At 42.9% G+C, this 17,500-nt stretch overlaps 3 protein-coding genes across 4 annotated transcripts in view; all 3 read right to left on the reverse strand.

The window, feature by feature from the left end:
• LOC132845488 (cytochrome c oxidase subunit 6B1) overlaps positions 1–1,397 on the reverse strand; it is a 5,042-nt gene extending 3,645 nt beyond the window's left edge. Inside the window, exons 1-2 of one of the 2 annotated variants that reach the window (XM_060869482.1) lie at positions 1,195–1,397; positions 279–298 (exon numbers count right to left, since the gene is read on the reverse strand). The gene's annotated coding sequence lies outside the window, so the exon portion shown is untranslated. The remainder of the gene's footprint in view (positions 1–278; positions 299–1,194) is intronic. The other variant, XM_060869481.1, reaches the window with a different exon arrangement.
• Positions 1,398–8,058: 6,661 nt separating this feature from the next.
• LOC132845234 (enkurin-like) lies at positions 8,059–11,973 on the reverse strand. Its single transcript, XM_060869152.1, has 5 exons — positions 11,831–11,973; positions 11,340–11,485; positions 10,857–11,089; positions 10,618–10,764; positions 8,059–8,320 (listed from the first exon to the last, which is right to left on the reverse strand). Exons 1-5 carry the CDS (start codon positions 11,908–11,910, stop codon positions 8,147–8,149), a joined length of 780 nt encoding a protein of 259 aa, XP_060725135.1. The 5' UTR covers positions 11,911–11,973; the 3' UTR covers positions 8,059–8,146.
• Positions 11,974–16,609: 4,636 nt separating this feature from the next.
• fam234a (family with sequence similarity 234 member A) overlaps positions 16,610–17,500 on the reverse strand; it is a 12,376-nt gene continuing 11,485 nt past the window's right edge. Inside the window, exon 12 of the mRNA XM_060869466.1 lies at positions 16,610–17,500. This exon is cut by the window's right edge and continues 1,176 nt beyond it. The gene's annotated coding sequence lies outside the window, so the exon portion shown is untranslated.

Genomic DNA, 17,500 nt, shown 5'->3' on the forward strand with positions numbered 1-17,500 from the left:
TCATATAATAATAGTGATGTTTTTACTTGTGTCATGTAATAATCCTGGATGAGTTCGTGTTGCTGTGTTAATGTGTTAATGACAACATTGAGATGAAGTATAATGAAGAGCACTATATTAAAGCTTAATGAAATTCAGCTAATTTATTAAATAAGGTGTCTTTATTGTGTGAGGAATGAAATTCACATAAATAACCAAATTAACATGACTTATTTTTATAGAACAATCTGTTCAACTACAATGAACAAAAAACACACTTAAATCTTTGTGAACTTTACCTTATAAAAGTCCTGATGAGCTGGAAAAAAAAAAATCAAAAGAAGGAAATAAATTTGTTCTGTACTAGAAAAAAATCCTGTACGTGAAAACATACTTGGCAATAAAGATCTTTCTGATTCTGATTCTGATTCTTCTAAAGTCGTTCATTCGTGAGAACCGATTCGGGGAAATGACTCATACAAAAGAGTCGATTCGTGCTTGATTCGCCCCCACAGCACAACCATTAACCAGTTTGTTTAAAATAACACAAAACTGACACGATATTCTGGTGTAAATCACACAAGCACCCGATTTAATGAAATACAGGTAAATAAATAACAGGTAAATAAATAACAGGTAAATAAATAACAGGTAAATAAATAACAGGTAAATAGACCAAACGTGCGTAAAATGTAACGTGAGCGCGCGTGCACACCGCATATCAGCACGCGCGCTTTCTTCAAGAAGGATTATTCCAGATTATTCCAGAAACATTCAGGTCAATTTATCACGATTCATCACGATTTAACACGATTTAACACGATAACACGATCAATACGGTTATGGATGTTTATGACTCATTACACAAGGACAATGTCACCGCAAACAGCGCACGTGACGCTGCTGTCATTATGTCTATATAATTATATAGATATAAAACTTATTATAGTGATTTAAAGGGAAAATAAAGCAGAGTGAATTCACACACACACACACACACACACACACACACACACACACACACACACACACACACACACACACACACACACACACAGGTTCCCCCTTTGCTTTCACTTCATATTTAGTCCATATGTCTGAAATGATAGAATAAATGATTGTTCTTATTGTTATTACAGGTTATAAACTGTATAACGGAAATGTAGTTATAAATATATACAGGAATGAAAAGGTATAAAATAATTCGACATTTACCTCTCTGTCTTGAAACTGGCTGACTTTTGCACAGTCGCTGATAAGCGCCGGATTGCAGTGTGTGTGTGTGTGTGTGTGTACGCGCGTGTGTGTGTGAGTGTGTGTATATTTATGTGTATATGCGTGAGTATATGTGTGTATGTGTGTGTATGCGTGTGTGTGTGTGTGTGTGTGTATATGTGTGTATGTGTGTGTATGCGTGTGTGTGTGTGTGTGTGTGTGTATGTGTGTGTGCGTGCGTGCGTGTGTGTGTGTGTGTGTGTGTGTGTGTATATATGTGTGTGTGTGTATATATGTGTGTGTGCGTGCGTGTGTGTGTGTGTGTATATATATGTGTGTGTGCGTGCGTGTGTGTGTGTGAGCCGTGCAGTACTGTTAAAGCGCCATGGCGGACGCAGGTCACATTGAAATTATTTCCCTATAGGCGGAACTCACACTACTGTACTGAAGAGTAGATGAAATCAGCTTGTCACGTGACATTGTGCATCCTATTCAGTACAGCAGTGTGTAATGTACTCGCGTTATAACTGGTGTAATGTGTTAAACAGTCGCGTTATAACTGGTGTAATGTGTTAAACAGTCGCGTTATAACTGGTGTAATGTTCACGAGCAGCCCAGTTTATTGTTGTCCTGAGACATTATCTCACACTGTTATAATAAACTGCTGTATTTAGTGTGGTTTAGTTTTTGTTTGGAGACACACACACACACACACACACACACACACACACACACACACACACACACACACACAGAGCGCGCGCTCACACCGTACACATGATGGTGAGGATGATGCAGGTGCTTACGGAGTACCGAAAGGATTGCGTCATCGCTTTAGTGCCAAAACACTTACACCCTGTTCCAAATTATTATGCAAATGATATTTTTGTCATTTACCAAAATAATTGATGTAAATAACAGTCAGCATAATTCTCATATTATCAACTATTAAGAGTACAATTAAAATTTTATTGAACAAACCTCCTAATGATGATAGTATTATTTTTTAAATAAAAAACTTACAATGCACTGTTCCAAATTATTACACACAGTAAGTTTCCAAACACTTTATAGGTTGTAAAGAACTGAAAATTGTCGTTTGTTGTGTTTGCAGCATATTTACTGAAATCTAAAGCTATTTCAATCAAACTTATAACAACATTTTAACTTTCTAAACATTTTAACAGGTCACGTTACATTTTAACATAGGACCCCTTATTTGATAGCAGCTTCACCAGTCTCTGATACAAGATATCAGAATAGCCTCCCAGAGCTGCTGTTTGGATGTAAACTGACTCCCACCCTCATAGATCTTTTGCTTGAAGATGCTCCAAAGGATCTCAATAGGATTGAGGTCAGGGGAGGATGGAGGTCACACCATGACTTTCTCTCCTTTTATCCCCATAGCAGCCATTGATGCAGAGGTATTCTTTGCAGATTGAGATGGTGCGTTGTCATGCATGAAGATCCACCCAGCTCTCTTCCCATGATTCCGGCCCAAAACATGACTCCACCACCGCCTTGCTGACGTCGCAGCCTTGTTGGAACAGGGTGGCCGTCCACCAACCATCCACTGCTCCATTCATCTGGACCATCCAGGGTTGCACGGCACTCATCAGTGAACAGGGCTGTTTGAAAATTAGTCTTTATGTATTTTTCTGCGAAATGCAGCCGTTTCTGCTTGTGAGCATTGGTTAGTGGTGGCCGAATACAAGGTTTATGCACAGTTGCAAGACTCTGGAGGACTCTACACCTTCCTGTCCGTGGGACTTCAAGGCACCAGCAGCTTCAAATATCTGTTTGCTGCAAAGTAATGGTATTTTAGCAGCTGCTCTCTTGATCCGATGCATGGATCTGGTCGAAATCTGCCTTTATCTGCACGAACCCGTCTGTGCTCTGAATCAGCCACAAATCTCTTAGTGCGATGATCACGCTTAAGTTTTTGTGAAATATCTAATGTTTTCATACCTCATCCAGGGCATTGAACTATTTCAGCAGAGAGATCATTTTTCTTCCCCATATTGCATGGAAGTGGTGCTCTGCTTAATAATGTGGAACACCATCCTTTAGTAGTTTTATCCTTCAATTGGATTCACCTGGCAATCTAATTATCACAGGTGTCTGAGATTGTTTTCAGTGATCAAAAGAGCCCTGAGACACAATGCCATCCATGAGTTACACTGAAAAATAAATATTTAATCTTTGTGACACTTAAATAGAATTTGCATAATAATTTGGAACAGGGTATACAATAATACTGACCATGTGGTTATGATGATGTTTTTTTTTATTTTATTTTCTAACAGTGGGAGCTGGATTTATCCTTCATCACTCAGGTTATGTTTGGATTCAATTCTATTTTACTGTTTTATTTCTACATCAATGTAAACAGTGCAGTAGTGTTCCTGTAACTCAGTAGCATCCTGTTCACATCTTCATTCATTCATTCATTCATTCATTCATTCATTCATTCATTCATTCATGCCACAGTAATGTGATTAGTTTTTTCTGCAGAGTTTAAAGTCGATAATCTTTCATCTATCCGTGTAAATATTGTTCTAAAAATACCTGAATCTTATACTATGTAAACATGTAGAATGACCAACATGTAATTTATCATATATGATTACACTTTATTATATATTTTTTCTATACAGTGACCCTAAAAAGTAGTTGGACACTTAATCCACATTTCTAAATACATATAAATTAATATTATATATCATTTATAATGTAGAATTTATAAAGAAAACTTAATAAACATGTTGAGCCAAGTGGCATGAAAGCCTTTATTATCACCACATCTACATTACAGCACAGTGGAAGTCTTTTCTTCACATATCCTAACTGAGGATGTTGGGGTCGGAGCGCAGGGGCAGCTATGATACAGCACCCTGGCATAGAGAGGGTTAAGGGCCTTGTTCAAGGGCCCAACAGTGGCAGGATCACGTGTCCATACAGAAGCAGTGCTAGCATCTCGACCTTCACAATCAGAAGACATTTGGCCGAAGACCTGGAGCTGCTAACCTCTACAGTGATGTGAACTGCTAGTGAACTCTAAACTCGAGCCTCAGAGTAAATCTACTGCTGTTTCACAGATTCTAATTTTTCTTCATCTATCTCATTTTCTCAGATCTCCACTGTCACCAGTGTCAAATCTCCTCTTCTCTCCATCAGAGCCTCTCGTCTCATTTGATCTTCTTTGGCCTTGCTCTCACTCTCTTGCTCTTTCTCCATCTGCTGGCTCACTTTGGTGGTCTTTTTCTTCTTCCTGTGCTTCTTTGAGCATGGTATGGAAACGTGCTTCAGCTTCTTATCATCTGTCTCATGTCCCTCCTTCAGTTCGGAGGCCTCCAGCTCTTCTGTCATCTCCTGTATGTTAGCCATCTCTGAAATCTTCTTCTCCACCCTCTCCATTTCAGCCTGAAACTTTCTCGTCAGTTCATTCATTTTTTCCACCAGAAACACTATCATGGCCTCTCTCTCTCTCTTCAGGAGCTCAAATGTCTCTTGACCTTTCTCAAGCTCCATATTCTTCCTTTCTTTCTCAAGCTCCAGCACCATCCTCTCTTTTTCCTTATGAAGCTCATTCTTCATTTCCTCCCTTTCCTTCACCAAAGCATTGATAACTTTTGTGGAATTAAATTCTATCTGCTTGCTGTCCATCAGCTCCCGTTTCTCTGGCCTTGTGTACAAAGAAGTCTGAAAAATTATCAGTCCAAGCTCCAACTGTCTCTTCATTTTAACCCTTTCCTTCACCAGAACGTTGATCACTTCTGTCGACCGAGCTTCTCTGGCTTTACTGTCTCTCAGCTGGAGCTCAAGTCTCTTTATCTCTTTCTCCAAGTATTGTCTTCTCTTGATGTTATTCCTCATCTGGAGCTTCTGGAACCAGCGTGGACCGAAGTTCTTCAGCCTCTCCTTGAGCCCCTCCTTCATCTCGGGATCCATATACCTTGCTTTCTGCTTAAGTTCTTCCACAGTTTCTTTCAGGTCATCCACCTCTTTTGTCATTTTCTTCAGCTCTGTTTCCTTTTCAAGAATTATGTGCTCCAATACCTCAAAGTGTTTCCTCAAGCTGCCTTCAGTTACCTCCTGCCTTTTTTCAAACCGCTCTATCTCCTTCTCGGTGTTCCTTCTCTCATCCTCGAGCTGGAGCATCAAGCTGTCTTTATCAGCCCGAAATCTTCTCCTCATTTCATCCCTTTCCTTCAGCAAAGCCTCGATCTTTTCTCTTGTCTGAGCTTCTCTGACATGGTTCTCTCTCCGATAGAGCTCGAATCTTTCTTTCTCCTTCACCATCTTCTCCTTCACTTCCTCATGCTCCAGCACCAACCTGTCTTTATCAGCCTGGAAGTGTTTCTTCATTTTATTCCTTTGCTTCACGAGAAGCTCCAGGTTTGATCATTTCAAATGAGAAATTATGAAGAAACAACATGAGAAAAACAGGAATAAGAATCAAATCAATCAGAATCATTCAAAAGTTCACACAGATTTCACACAGACTTTCAGACACAACTTCCACAAAGAAACGTTTCCATAGTGTGAGCAATGAAGCAGCATTGAGTTCCCTGCAAAGGAAACTTGTGTTCTACAAACTAATCTTTTTTTCTCCTGCTTACCTGAATGTCCTGTTAGCTTCTCTGTCATTTTTGCTAATGTACAAACTTGTAAGAGGCGATTTAATCTTCAGCTTTGTCTGAACACAGTGTGAGTGTTTGTATGATCATCACGGAAACAGAACCTCAACGGAATCAGATGCATCATCACTCTGGAACTTTCAGTGTTCTGATCATACCAGTGTCCAGGTGTAATGAACACGGAACAGAGCGGACCCAAACGCAGGATAGAAAACAAACAGGGTTTAATAACAGAAAACACGAAACATGACACGGACTAGAGACAGGACAAAACCACAGTAGATGCCGCGCTGCACAAGGCAACGCGGCACAACGTGGCACAGACAAGGTAATTACAATGGGAAACAGGTGTGTGGAAGTGGGCAGGAAGAGACAAGGGGCGGGGAAGACACGTGACAAAGAACATAAACAAATGCACATGGCCAGAGTCCGGGCAGAGTCCTAACAGAGCCCCCCCCAATGCGCAGCTCCCGACGCGCCAATCAGTCCAGACAGTCCCGACGGGTCCGGGAGGGGGAGCAAGGCACATGACGAGGCAGGTGGGGGAAGCAAGGCACACGGCGAGGCAGGTGGGGGGAGCAAGGCACACAGAGACGCAGGTGGGGGGAGCAAGGCACACGACGAGGCAGATGTGGGGAGCAAGGCACACGGCGAGGCAGGTGGGCGGAGCAAGGCACACGGCGGCACAGCCAGAGAGCGACGTCCACAGCCGAGCAGAAGGGCCGAGCGCAACCCCCGATGCACCGTGGGCAGACCCACGTCTCGGAAACCAGAAAAGGGAGGGCGGGAGAGGGAAAAAAAAAATCCTCCACATAACAGAGAAGTCCACAGCCGAGCAGGGGGAACGAGCGACGTCCACAGCCAAGCAGGGGGGAAAAAAACAAAACAAAACCCGGGCTGGTGACATGGCCCGCAACCAGGAAGTGAGGCGTCGCCCCCCGCGGAGAAACCGGAAGCGGGGCGACGTCCCTCACCGAAAAAATGCGGACCGAAGACACCAAATGCGCCAAGTCCAGGGTTGGGAGGCGTCCAGGAGGCATCCGGAACAGATGCCCGAGCCACCTCAGCTGACTCCTCTCGATGTAGAGTCAGGCCTCTCCTTGAACTGACACCTTATCATGGTGGAGGGGTTTGCGTGCCTGAATGACCCTAGGAGCTATGTTGTCTGGGGCTTTCTGCCCTTGGTAGGGTCTCTCAAGGCAAACAGGTCCTGGGTGATGGGCCAGACAAAGAGCGGTTCAAAACCCCTTATGAGGAAAAATAAAACAAGGTCTGTGACGTCGCCAGGTATTGGCGCAACCGGGGCCCCACCCTGGAGCCAGGCCCGGTGTTGGGGCTTGTATGCGAGCGCCCGGTGGCCGGGTTTTACCCCATGGGGCCTGGCCGGGCTCGGCCCAAAGGAGCGACGTGGGGCTGATCTCCTGTGGGCCCACCACCTGCAGGAGGATCCTTAAGGGGCTGGTGCAATGTGGATTGGGTGGCAGTCGAAGGCGGGGGCCTCGGCAACCCAATCCCAGGACAGAGAATCTGGCTCTAGGGACATGGAATGTCACCTCGCTGGGGGGAAGTAGCCTTAGCTGGTGCGGCAGGTTGAGAGATACCGACTAGAGATAGTTGGCCTCGCCTCCACGCACAGCTAGGGCTCTGGAACCCAACTCCTCCTTCAACTCATTCATTCATTCATTCATCTTCTACCACTTATCTGAACTACTCTCGGGTCACAGGGAGCCTGTGCCTATCTCAGGCGTCATTGGGCATCAAGGCAGGATACACCCTGGACGGAGTGCCAACCCATCGCAGGGCACACACACACACACACTCTCATTCACTCACGCAATCACACACTAAGGACAATTTTCCAGAGATGCCAATCAACCTACCATGCATGTCTTTGGACTGGGGGAGGAAACCGGAGTACCCGGAGGAAACCCCCGAGGCACAAGGTGTGTGGCAAACGTGCTAACCACTAAGCCACCGTGCCCCCCTTGTAAACATTCTGTTACAGCTTATACAGATTGTGTAAAAATGCACATGAACGTTAGGACTACGATTAACTTACAGAATAATTACAGACATAAACTATTAAACTGATGCTAAAGTAAAGCACCACACATGACAGACGCCTTGGGATTTCTATTTTTTATTATTATTATTATTATTAGAAGAAGAAGAAGAAGAAGAAGAAGAAGAAGAAGCTGTGCATCAGTTCAATCTTTATTTCTCTGTATAAGAGCAGCTTTTAGAAACACAGCGTGTGACCAGGTGAAGCCACTTCTACAGGTGTGATTAATCTGCTCCATCAGGTGTCAGGATCAGGTTTTATTGATGTAGATAGTTTTGTATTTCTCCATCAGCTGGATGTCTTTCTCCAGCTGCTTCATTTCTGACTCCAGTCTCTCCTTCTTGTATTTCTTAGGTATTGTGTCTGTGACCAAAGACAGACCTTGGTACTGATGATGGAGCTCATCCCAGTTCTTCTTCAGCCCCTGACACACACACACACACACACACACACATAAACACACACACACACACACAGGAGAAAACAGAATGTATTCTTTTTTCCAGAGGAACAACCCATTCCTGAAAGAATACACAATATACAATACACTGTGTGTGTGTGTGTGTGTGTGTGTGTGTGTGTGTGTGTGTGTGTGTGTTTGTGTGTGGGTGTATTGTGCTCAGTACAGTTCAGTTCCGTTACACAGTCTGGTCATGAGGCCCGGATGCTTCAGTACCTTTTTCCACACGGCAGGAGGGTGAACAGTGTAGTGTGTATGAGGGGTGTGTGGGGTGAAGAGTGTGTATGAGGGGTGTGTGGGGTCATCCACAATGCTGTTGGCCTTGTGTAAATGTCCATGATAGAGGGAAGAGAGACTCCAGTGATCTTCTCAGCTGTCCTGACTATCCGCTTCAGGGACTTGAGACCCAGGACGGTGCAGTTCCCAAACCAGACAGCGATGCAGCTGCTCAGGATGCTCTCAATTGTCCCTCTGTAGAACGTATTCAGGATGGGGGGGGGATGGTTTTGCCTTTCTCAGCCTTCGTAAGAAGAAGAGACGCTGCTGAGCTTTCTTGGTGATGGAGCTGGTGTTGAGTGACCAGGTGAAGTTCTCCACTGGATGAACACCAAGAAATTTGACGATCTCTACAGTTGATCCTTCAGTGTTCAGCAGAGAGTGATCGCTCTGTGCTCTCCTGAAGTCAACAACCATCTCTTTAGTTTTATCAACATTCAGAGACAGGTTGTTGGCTCTATACCAGGTAGATAGCTGTTGCACCTCCTCACAGTATGCTGACTCGTCATTCTTGCTGATGAGACCCACTACAGTCGTGTCGTCTGCGAACTTGATGATATGGTTTGATCTGTGCATTGCTGCACAGTCGTGAGTCAGCAAGGTGAACAGCAGTGGACTGAACACGCAGCCTTGAGGAGCTCCAGTGTTCAGTGTGGTGGTGCTGGAGATGCTGTTCCCGATCCGGACTGACTGAGGTCTCCCAGTCAGGAAGTCCAGGATCCAGTTGCAGAGGGAGGTGTAAATGAAGGGCCATGACAATGGCATCCTCTGTGGAGCGGTTTGGTCACTACGCAAACTGTAGGGGGTCCAGTGAAACTGTAAGGGGTAACTGGGTCTTGATGTGCCACATGATGAGCTTCTCGAAGCACTTCATTACAATGGGTGTGAGTGCGACCGGACGATAGTCATTGAGGCCGGACACTGCAGATTTCTGTGAGACGGGGACAATGGTGGTTGTCTTGAGGCATGTAGGAACAACAGCGCTGCTCAGGGAAATGTTGAATATGTCAGTGAAGACATCCGCTAGCTGTTCTGCACATTCCCTGAGCACCCTGCCTGGAATGTTGTCTGGTCCAGCAGCCTTCCATGGGTTAACTCTGCATAGAGTTCTCCTCACATCGACCGTGGATAGACAGTGAACCTGATTGTTGGGGGAGGGATGGTCTTCCTTGCCGCTACGTTGTTCTGCACCTCAAACCGAGCATAGAAGTCATTCAGGTATCGCTATCACAAGCAGGTGAAGCTGTCTTGTAGTTCGTGATCACTTGTATGCCCTGCCACATGCGCCGGGTGTCTCCACTGTCCTGGAAGTGGCTGTGGATTGTCTGAGCGTGTGTGCACTTTGCTTCTCTGATGGCTTGGGACAGTTTGGCCCTTGCTGTTCTTAGGGCTGCCCTGTCCCCTGTTCTGAAGGATTGGTCCCTTGAGCACATGGTGATGGTCTTGGAGATGGTCACATCATCACTCCAAGTTGACGGGGTCGCCATTGGTTGCAGCTTTCCTGAAGATGTTCCAGTCAGTGCACTACAAGCAGTCCTGAAGAGCAGAGGTGGCCGGGTTTTCACCTGCTTCAGAACACTAGAACACTACCAAGAGGAGAGCTCTCCTTCGGCCTCAGCGAGCCCCAGAGCTGCCCCGTCATTCTCTGGATGTGACACCTGACATTTCATCCATACGCACCGCAGGGCTAGGCCTGGAGCATACAGCAGTTTCTGAACTCTTGCCGTGCAGTGCGTTCGAGTTGGATGTATTCCAGTTTACTGTCTAGGTCATGAAGATATTCCAACACATCATCATGCAGGTTGGTTGTTGCATGATCTCTGTATTGCACTAGCAATAGTCATGCTATAAAATGTAAATAACACCATATTGTATCCGGAGTGGCTGCTGCATGCTACTGCTGCGCTGCCATCTGGTTGTAGGTGTGTGTGTGTGTGTGTGTGTGGTTGTAGGTGTGTGTGTTTGTTTGTTTGTGTGAGACTCACGTTCAGTATATCCTGTCTTTCCTCCTCAGAGACCTGCTTCATGGCTCCCTCCTTCATTCTCTGTTTCACATAACAATCGTATTCCTCTTGCGCTCGCCTCTCTTCCTCCTGCCTCTTGGTCAGGTACTGTGGGATCTGTCCGTAATCCTGACACACACACACACACACCCCTTAACAATCTCCTGATTCTATCCCTCACTCCATTGCTGTTCCTTCCTTCACACCTTCCTCTTACTCACCTCTTTCCTGGTGAACTTTGGGACGAGGCCCGAGTTCTCCAGCAGCTCCTTGTCCCCGTGTCTGGTGTATGCTTGAGCAGGAAGCGGTTTACGTGGAACTGCCTTTATGTTCTCCTCCACGTTACTTCTCACAATGTCTCTGTTGGTGTGGACGTTCAGGACCGGACACTCAGTTTTAGTGGGGACCGGCGGTTTCTTGGGCAGGACGTCGTATCTGTATGAGAACGGCTTCTCTGAGGAGAAATCACAAGAACGTTCACGCTTCAGATTACACAAGTAAACCCAGTAGTGACTTTAATCATGAACTTTTTCAGTTACTGTTTTATTTCTTGTCTTTTTGTGAAATACAGTATTCTATAAACTTTATAAACACTGGACACCTGAGTGTCTTATTAAAGCTGCTGTACTGTGAAAGCATATTAAAGTGGTTTCATTTGGTATTTCAGTCACATCACCCTCCGTTACTCGTCCCAGTCGACTCACTCTCAGGAAGTTTGGGCTCTTTGGAGTGTTTCTGCAGGTATTTCTCTGGAGAAGCCATTTCCACTTTAGCTGGACCCATGGTCTTTCTGGGCACTTTGTTCTGCTGTGTCTCCTGCTTCACCTGCTCACTGAACTTTGACGTGTATCTGAAAAGAATCATCATCATCATCATCACCTTAAACACCACACACTTCTTCATGTTCTTAATAAATCTGAGTTTTGTGTGTGTGTGTGTGTGTGTGAGTGTGTGTGTATATGTGTGTGTGTGTGTTGATTACTTTTCTATACCAGCAGCTCTGACAGCTGTATATTAATGCACTCGTTTGATCAGATTTAAACTTTAATAAATGTAATAAATAAAACCTATAAATCTGAAAGCATTGTTTTTATTATAGATTTTCTTTTCTGTAGATTAAAAGGTTAAATGTGTTTGAATGTTTATTCTTTGCACAGTTCCATATGAATAATTGCTTTAAATGACCTAATCTTACCTTGGAGGTTTTTCAGGTTTCACCTCCACTTTGGGAATGAGGTTATAAATGCTCTCAGGAGGATGGATTAGTCTCGGCATTGTGACGTTTTAAACTACTTTCACTTCAGCACTAACAGGTGACTCTTTACAGGCTGCGTTCGAACACTGATTCACGGATTCGAATCTTTTACCTGTTCGGTTTCGAACCGAGGATTCGGAGCGTGAATCGAATTTTGCACGTCACGTCACACGCGATCTCCTCGTGGACCCATGAACCACTGATTCCGGGTCAGTTTTATTCTGAATGTTAATGGAAACGGAACGTGTTCATTTTGTTTGTGCTGATCCAGGATCAGTTCTCTGCAGGACGACAGATTTTACTACAAAACAAACCAAACCAAGTCCAGATGTTGTGTGTTAGTGAGTTGGTGAAAAAGTGAATCATTTGTCATTTGAAGCATGTTGTATAATGAGGAGTAAAAAGAGCAGTAATTAAACACATAGAGTGATAGTTATTACATGTAAATGGTCTTAACTTAAAGAAAAAAACACTAAAACAATAATATTTTATTATTTATTATTATATTGAAAACATTACAGTAGTTTTGTAAAAGGTGCCATTACTTTTGAGCCTAGGTCTCGTTGCCTTTACACTATTTTGACCAGCAGGTGTCGCCATCGTGCGGTGTTTCCAAAGCTTCGGAACAGTGAATCAGAAATGCACTGGTTATGTTTATGTTTATGTGCGTCCTAAAGTATTGGCACCCCTGCTGAAGATACAGTTGAGGCCAAAATTATTAGCCCCCCAGGAATTTTGGAACATTTTCCTAAAGATCTTTCCAATGTTTGCAGCATTGATAAAACTTGATATAATCAAACATTCGCCAGTGCTATTTAGTAGCTTTTGGTACATTTTGGAATATAAAATACATTTATAGGCTTGCTTTATAATCAAATATAGTGAAAATGGGGTGGTCAAAAATATTAGCCCCTTGTGAATATTTGCTTTCAAAACACACCCAATTAATCAATCAGCTTTCAAAACACACCTAATTAATCAATCAGCTTTCAAACCACACCTAATTAATCAATCAGCTTTCAAACCACACCTGTGCAGTCAATTGGCTTCCTAACAACACCTGGGCATTCAATCAGCATTAAAGGACTCCAAGGAACAGGGCACTTGAACACATTATTGGGAGAGACTACTTTTACTCACCATGCCAAAGACAAAGGAAATCAGTCTTGAGCTCAGAAAGAAGATAGTGGAGGCTCATGATAAGGGGGAAGGCTATACTGCCATTTCCAAGCTTTTCACAGTGTCTAGAACCGCCGTACGTTGCATCATTGCCAAGTACAAGGAGACAAATTCTGTAAGAAACAAACCTGGGCGTGGTCGTAAGCGCAAGATTTCAAGAACCCTGGAGAGGAAAATAGTCAGAGATATCAGCAAGATGCCCCAGACATCTGCCAAGATGATTGTTGCTGACCTGGCCTCTTCTGGAGTTGATGTTTCAAGGAACACAGTTGTGAGGGCTCTTCATCGTGGTGGGCTTCAGGGCCATCGTCCCAGAAGAACCCCTTTACTCAAACAGCGGCACATCACAGCTAGACTGAGGTTTGCCCGTGAACATTTGAAAGGTAAAGATGAGTTTTGGGAGTCTGTGCTTTGGTCTGATGAGACTAAACTGGAACTGTTTGGGCACATGGATGTTGCTTATGTTTGGCGAAGAAAGGGTGAGGCCTTCAACCCTAAGAACACAGTTCCCACAGTTAAACATGGTGGTGGGAGCATCATGCTGTGGGCTGTTTTGCAGCTTCAGGCACAGGGAGCCTTGTTCGGGTGCATGGCATCATGAAAAAAGAAAATTATGTTGACATTTTGAGGGATAATATGCAGAAATCTGCTCGTAGTCTAGCCTTAGGTCGTCGCTGGGTCTTCCAACAAGACAATGACCCAAAGCATACATCGAAATTGGTCCAACAGTTCCTGAAGGATACCAAAACAAAGGTCCTGGAGTGGCCCGCACAGAGCCCAGACCTCAATCCTATTGAGAATCTGTGGCGAGTGCTCAAAGTGAATGTCCATGCTCGGAAACCACGTAATTTGGACCAGCTGGAGCAATTTGCAATGGAAGAATGGGCTAAAGTCCCTCAGGAAACCTGTGCCAACCTAGTAAAGAACTACTCTAAGAGGTTGTTGTCAGTTGTGGCTCAGAAAGGGTTCACTATTGACTATTAATGACCGGGGGCTAATAATTTTGGACGTTTCATTTTTGCCCTTTCTTGTTTCAACTCACTATTTCAATTAAATATCCTAATCAAACTTAGTGGAGATTTTGTCTTTGTTATTTTGGAAACAAACACACTATAAAACACTTGTTGTTAATGGTCATTTCCATGGAGAAATCAAGAGTTTTGTCTAATTTCATAAGGGGGCTAATAATTTTGGCCTCAACTGTAAATAGAAGGCTATTTCAAAGTAAATTACATCCTATACTTTACCTTTATTCAGTAAAGTGCAGCTAAGAGACAGGATAATAATAATAATAATAATAATAATAATAATAATAATTAAAGCTGCAAGCAGCATTTCCCGGGTTCAAGCATTTAAGGCCTTTGGATTGACATGACAATATATGTCATGTCATGCTACATATGTCATGCTACAGAGGGTGCCTTAATGTTTTTAGTGATTTTTCCGTTATAGTGCCACGAAGTGGCCAATCGCCACGGTTTTTGAACTGTGACCTCAGTTTGACCTCTTTCACATGTGTCCCAAGTTTGGTGTTGATAGCTCATTTAGTTCTTGAGTTATTGACATTTTAGTAAAACTGGCTCCTCACAGTCTGAACGTTTTGGGGCCCCTTAAGGACCCTGAATCAAAATTTCGACTTTTTTTTCGAAAATTATTGTCATTGAGACTCCAGAGAATATTACTGCACTGGATTGGTCTTGATCGGGCGAAAAACCTAGGACTAGTTAGCAAAAGTGCACTAAATGCACTATAGCGAAAAGATTTAATGGCGGAGATGAAATTGGAGATATACGTTTTTTAAGTCATGAGCCAAGGATTCCAATGATATAAAGCACTTGAGATTTGGACATACGGTTTAGGAGTTATGGGCACAAACACGTTTTGGGGCGCTGAAGCGCCCCAAATTGTCCGATTCCGCTGAGATTTTGGCCCTGAGTAACTGTGACCAGTACTACCATCTGACCAAGTTTGAGCTCTCTAGGCCTTACGGTTTGGGCTGCACGACCGTTTGTAGGGCAGAATAATAATAATAATAATAATAATAATAATAATAATAATAATAATAATAATAAAAATCCAAACAAAAACAATAGGTTTCCAGCGCTTCGTGCTTGAACCCTAATAATAATAATAATAAGAAGAAGAATAATAACAATAATAATAATAATAATAAGAAGAAGAATAACAATAATAATAATAATAATAATCATGATGATGTTTATTATAATTATGGATCAGTTAATACACACTTTACTGTCACACTATACAATACACACTGAATTGTTTGATGCAGTAGGGATAGAAAACATGTGCTGACAGGTGAGAGCAGGAGTTGGGGTCCATGAAGCTGGTTTGAGATGCGATGAGGGTCCAGTACTCCAAACAGGATAAAAAACACTGCTCTAATAAATGTATTAGAGTGATATTAACTACGGTAATATGATATATTTTAGCAATATCAGTTATTGTGGTGTTTATTAAGTTCAATTTACTTGTATCGTACTTTTAACAATTCTCATTTTCTCAAATCAAAGCAGCTTTACAGAAGTATGGAAAGAAGAAAAAAAACAAAGCAATATATATATATATATATATATATATATATATATATATATATATATATATATATATATATATATATAAAAGAAGAAAAAATAATGATAAAAGCATTTAAAATACTATATATCTATCCCTAATGAGCAAGCCGGAGGAGACGGCGGTGAGGAAAAACTCCCTGAGGAAGAAACCTTGAGAGGAACCAGACTCAGAGGTGAACCTCATCCTCATTTGGGTGACACTCTACAGTAAATAGTGTAAATGTAAATAATGTCCTTTCTACAACAGTTTATAATAGTGCAGCCGAGAGCTCCTGAGGAACTAATGGGTCATCGTAAACTCAGCACAGACCTGATTGCTGATAAACACCAGACTGTTACAGCGTACGGTTTATTAATCTGCACTGTGCCAAAAATTCCAACATGTCTGAACCAATTTTCCCAACATGGGAAAGTCCCATCCGCTGTTGATATGACGACTCTACCGACCAAGCTCAGATCTTTTAAGCCAGGAGTTAAAAATAACTTTCGTATTAGCGATCTTTCTCTTAAAATTAAGGTTTTGTCTCGTTACATTTATAACTATGTGGATAGCTAAATATTTAAGTGTATTTCACTGGAAGATTTCTTACATTCGTGGAATGGCAATAATTCACACGGCGATATTTAAGTTTAGACCAGAAGCACTAGAGAAAAACTTTAGTAAATTCAGCACATGGGTCATCGACCAGCTGACCGATCTTAATTTCTCTTTCAAAAATAGAAATTCCTTTTGAATCTGGATCATGTAAGATACTTAAAAAAAATAAAAAGGGAGAAATTGGGCAGCCTCGGTTTATTATTATATATGACATGAATCAGGAGATCATGAGAAAGGGGCTCACACACACTGTCAGAGAATCAGGGCTACGTGTGTGTGTGTGTGTGTGTGTGTGTGTGTGTGTGTTTATAGTCAAGTTATAGTACATTAAAAACAAAAGACCAATTATTTAATTCCAGCTGTCTTTATTAAATATTTACTCTTTAATCAGTTTTCAGAAATGCAGCATGAGATTCAGAGCAGAGCTTTAAAACACACCTGATCCAATAATCCTGTCTCTCTCACACACACACACACACACACACACACACACACACACACACACAGCAGAACAGCACAGAGCTAGGAGTTCCTCAGCAGCATTGATTAATTAATTGACTCTAAACCTGATTGTCACTGAAAGATAAAAGAAATGAAAATAAAAACTAAACCTGAAGATTAAGACAGATTTCATCGACTGTTCTGATTGTTTTTCCTATAAACAGCATAAATAAAGAGAAATGTATGGAATCTGATGTGCATCTAATAAGATGGTGTTAGTGTGGAGAAGAAAAGACATTAACACGAGGAGTGAATGAGGACGTGTTCAACACAGCCTTGTTGACTTTGGCTTCATGCCTTTTCCTCAGTATGAGAGTAAATTAGATGATAATTATAATAAAATAAAGAATTCTATAACAGTTAGAGCCCAGTGAATGTTTAGGAGTGGATTTGAGACTAAACTCCAGCAGTCAGTGTGGAGTCAGTGAAGGGGACGAGGGAGCTGTAAGGCACTGTGTGTTCAGTACACAGGATCAGAGCAGGTTTAAACCAGCTGTTGTAGTTCATTAACTCGCTCTCGCGCACACACATCTCACTCTCACGCACACACACACACTCTCGCGCACGCGCGCACACACACACGCACACACACACACACTCTCGCACACACACACACTCTCGCACACACACGCGCACACACTCTCGCACGCACACACACTCTCGCACGCACGCACACACACTCGCGCACGCACGCACACACACTCGCGCGCACACACACTCGCGCGCACACACTCT

Source organism: Tachysurus vachellii, chromosome 5, assembly GCF_030014155.1.
Source record: "Tachysurus vachellii isolate PV-2020 chromosome 5, HZAU_Pvac_v1, whole genome shotgun sequence".
Lineage (NCBI taxonomy): Eukaryota > Metazoa > Chordata > Actinopteri > Siluriformes > Bagridae > Tachysurus > Tachysurus vachellii.

Bases quoted from the DNA above. Each gene is read 5' to 3' on its own strand.
- LOC132845234 (XM_060869152.1), bottom strand. From the start codon at position 11,910: ATGCCGAGACTAATCCATCCTCCTGAGAGCATTTATAACCTCATTCCC. The intron at 11,090-11,339 runs GTGAGTCGACTG...ATTTCTCCTCAG, and splicing joins AGAGCCCAAACTTCCTGAGA to AGAAGCCGTTCTCATACAGA. The intron at 10,765-10,856 runs GTGAGTAAGAGG...TGTGTGTGTCAG, and splicing joins CAAAGTTCACCAGGAAAGAG to GATTACGGACAGATCCCACA.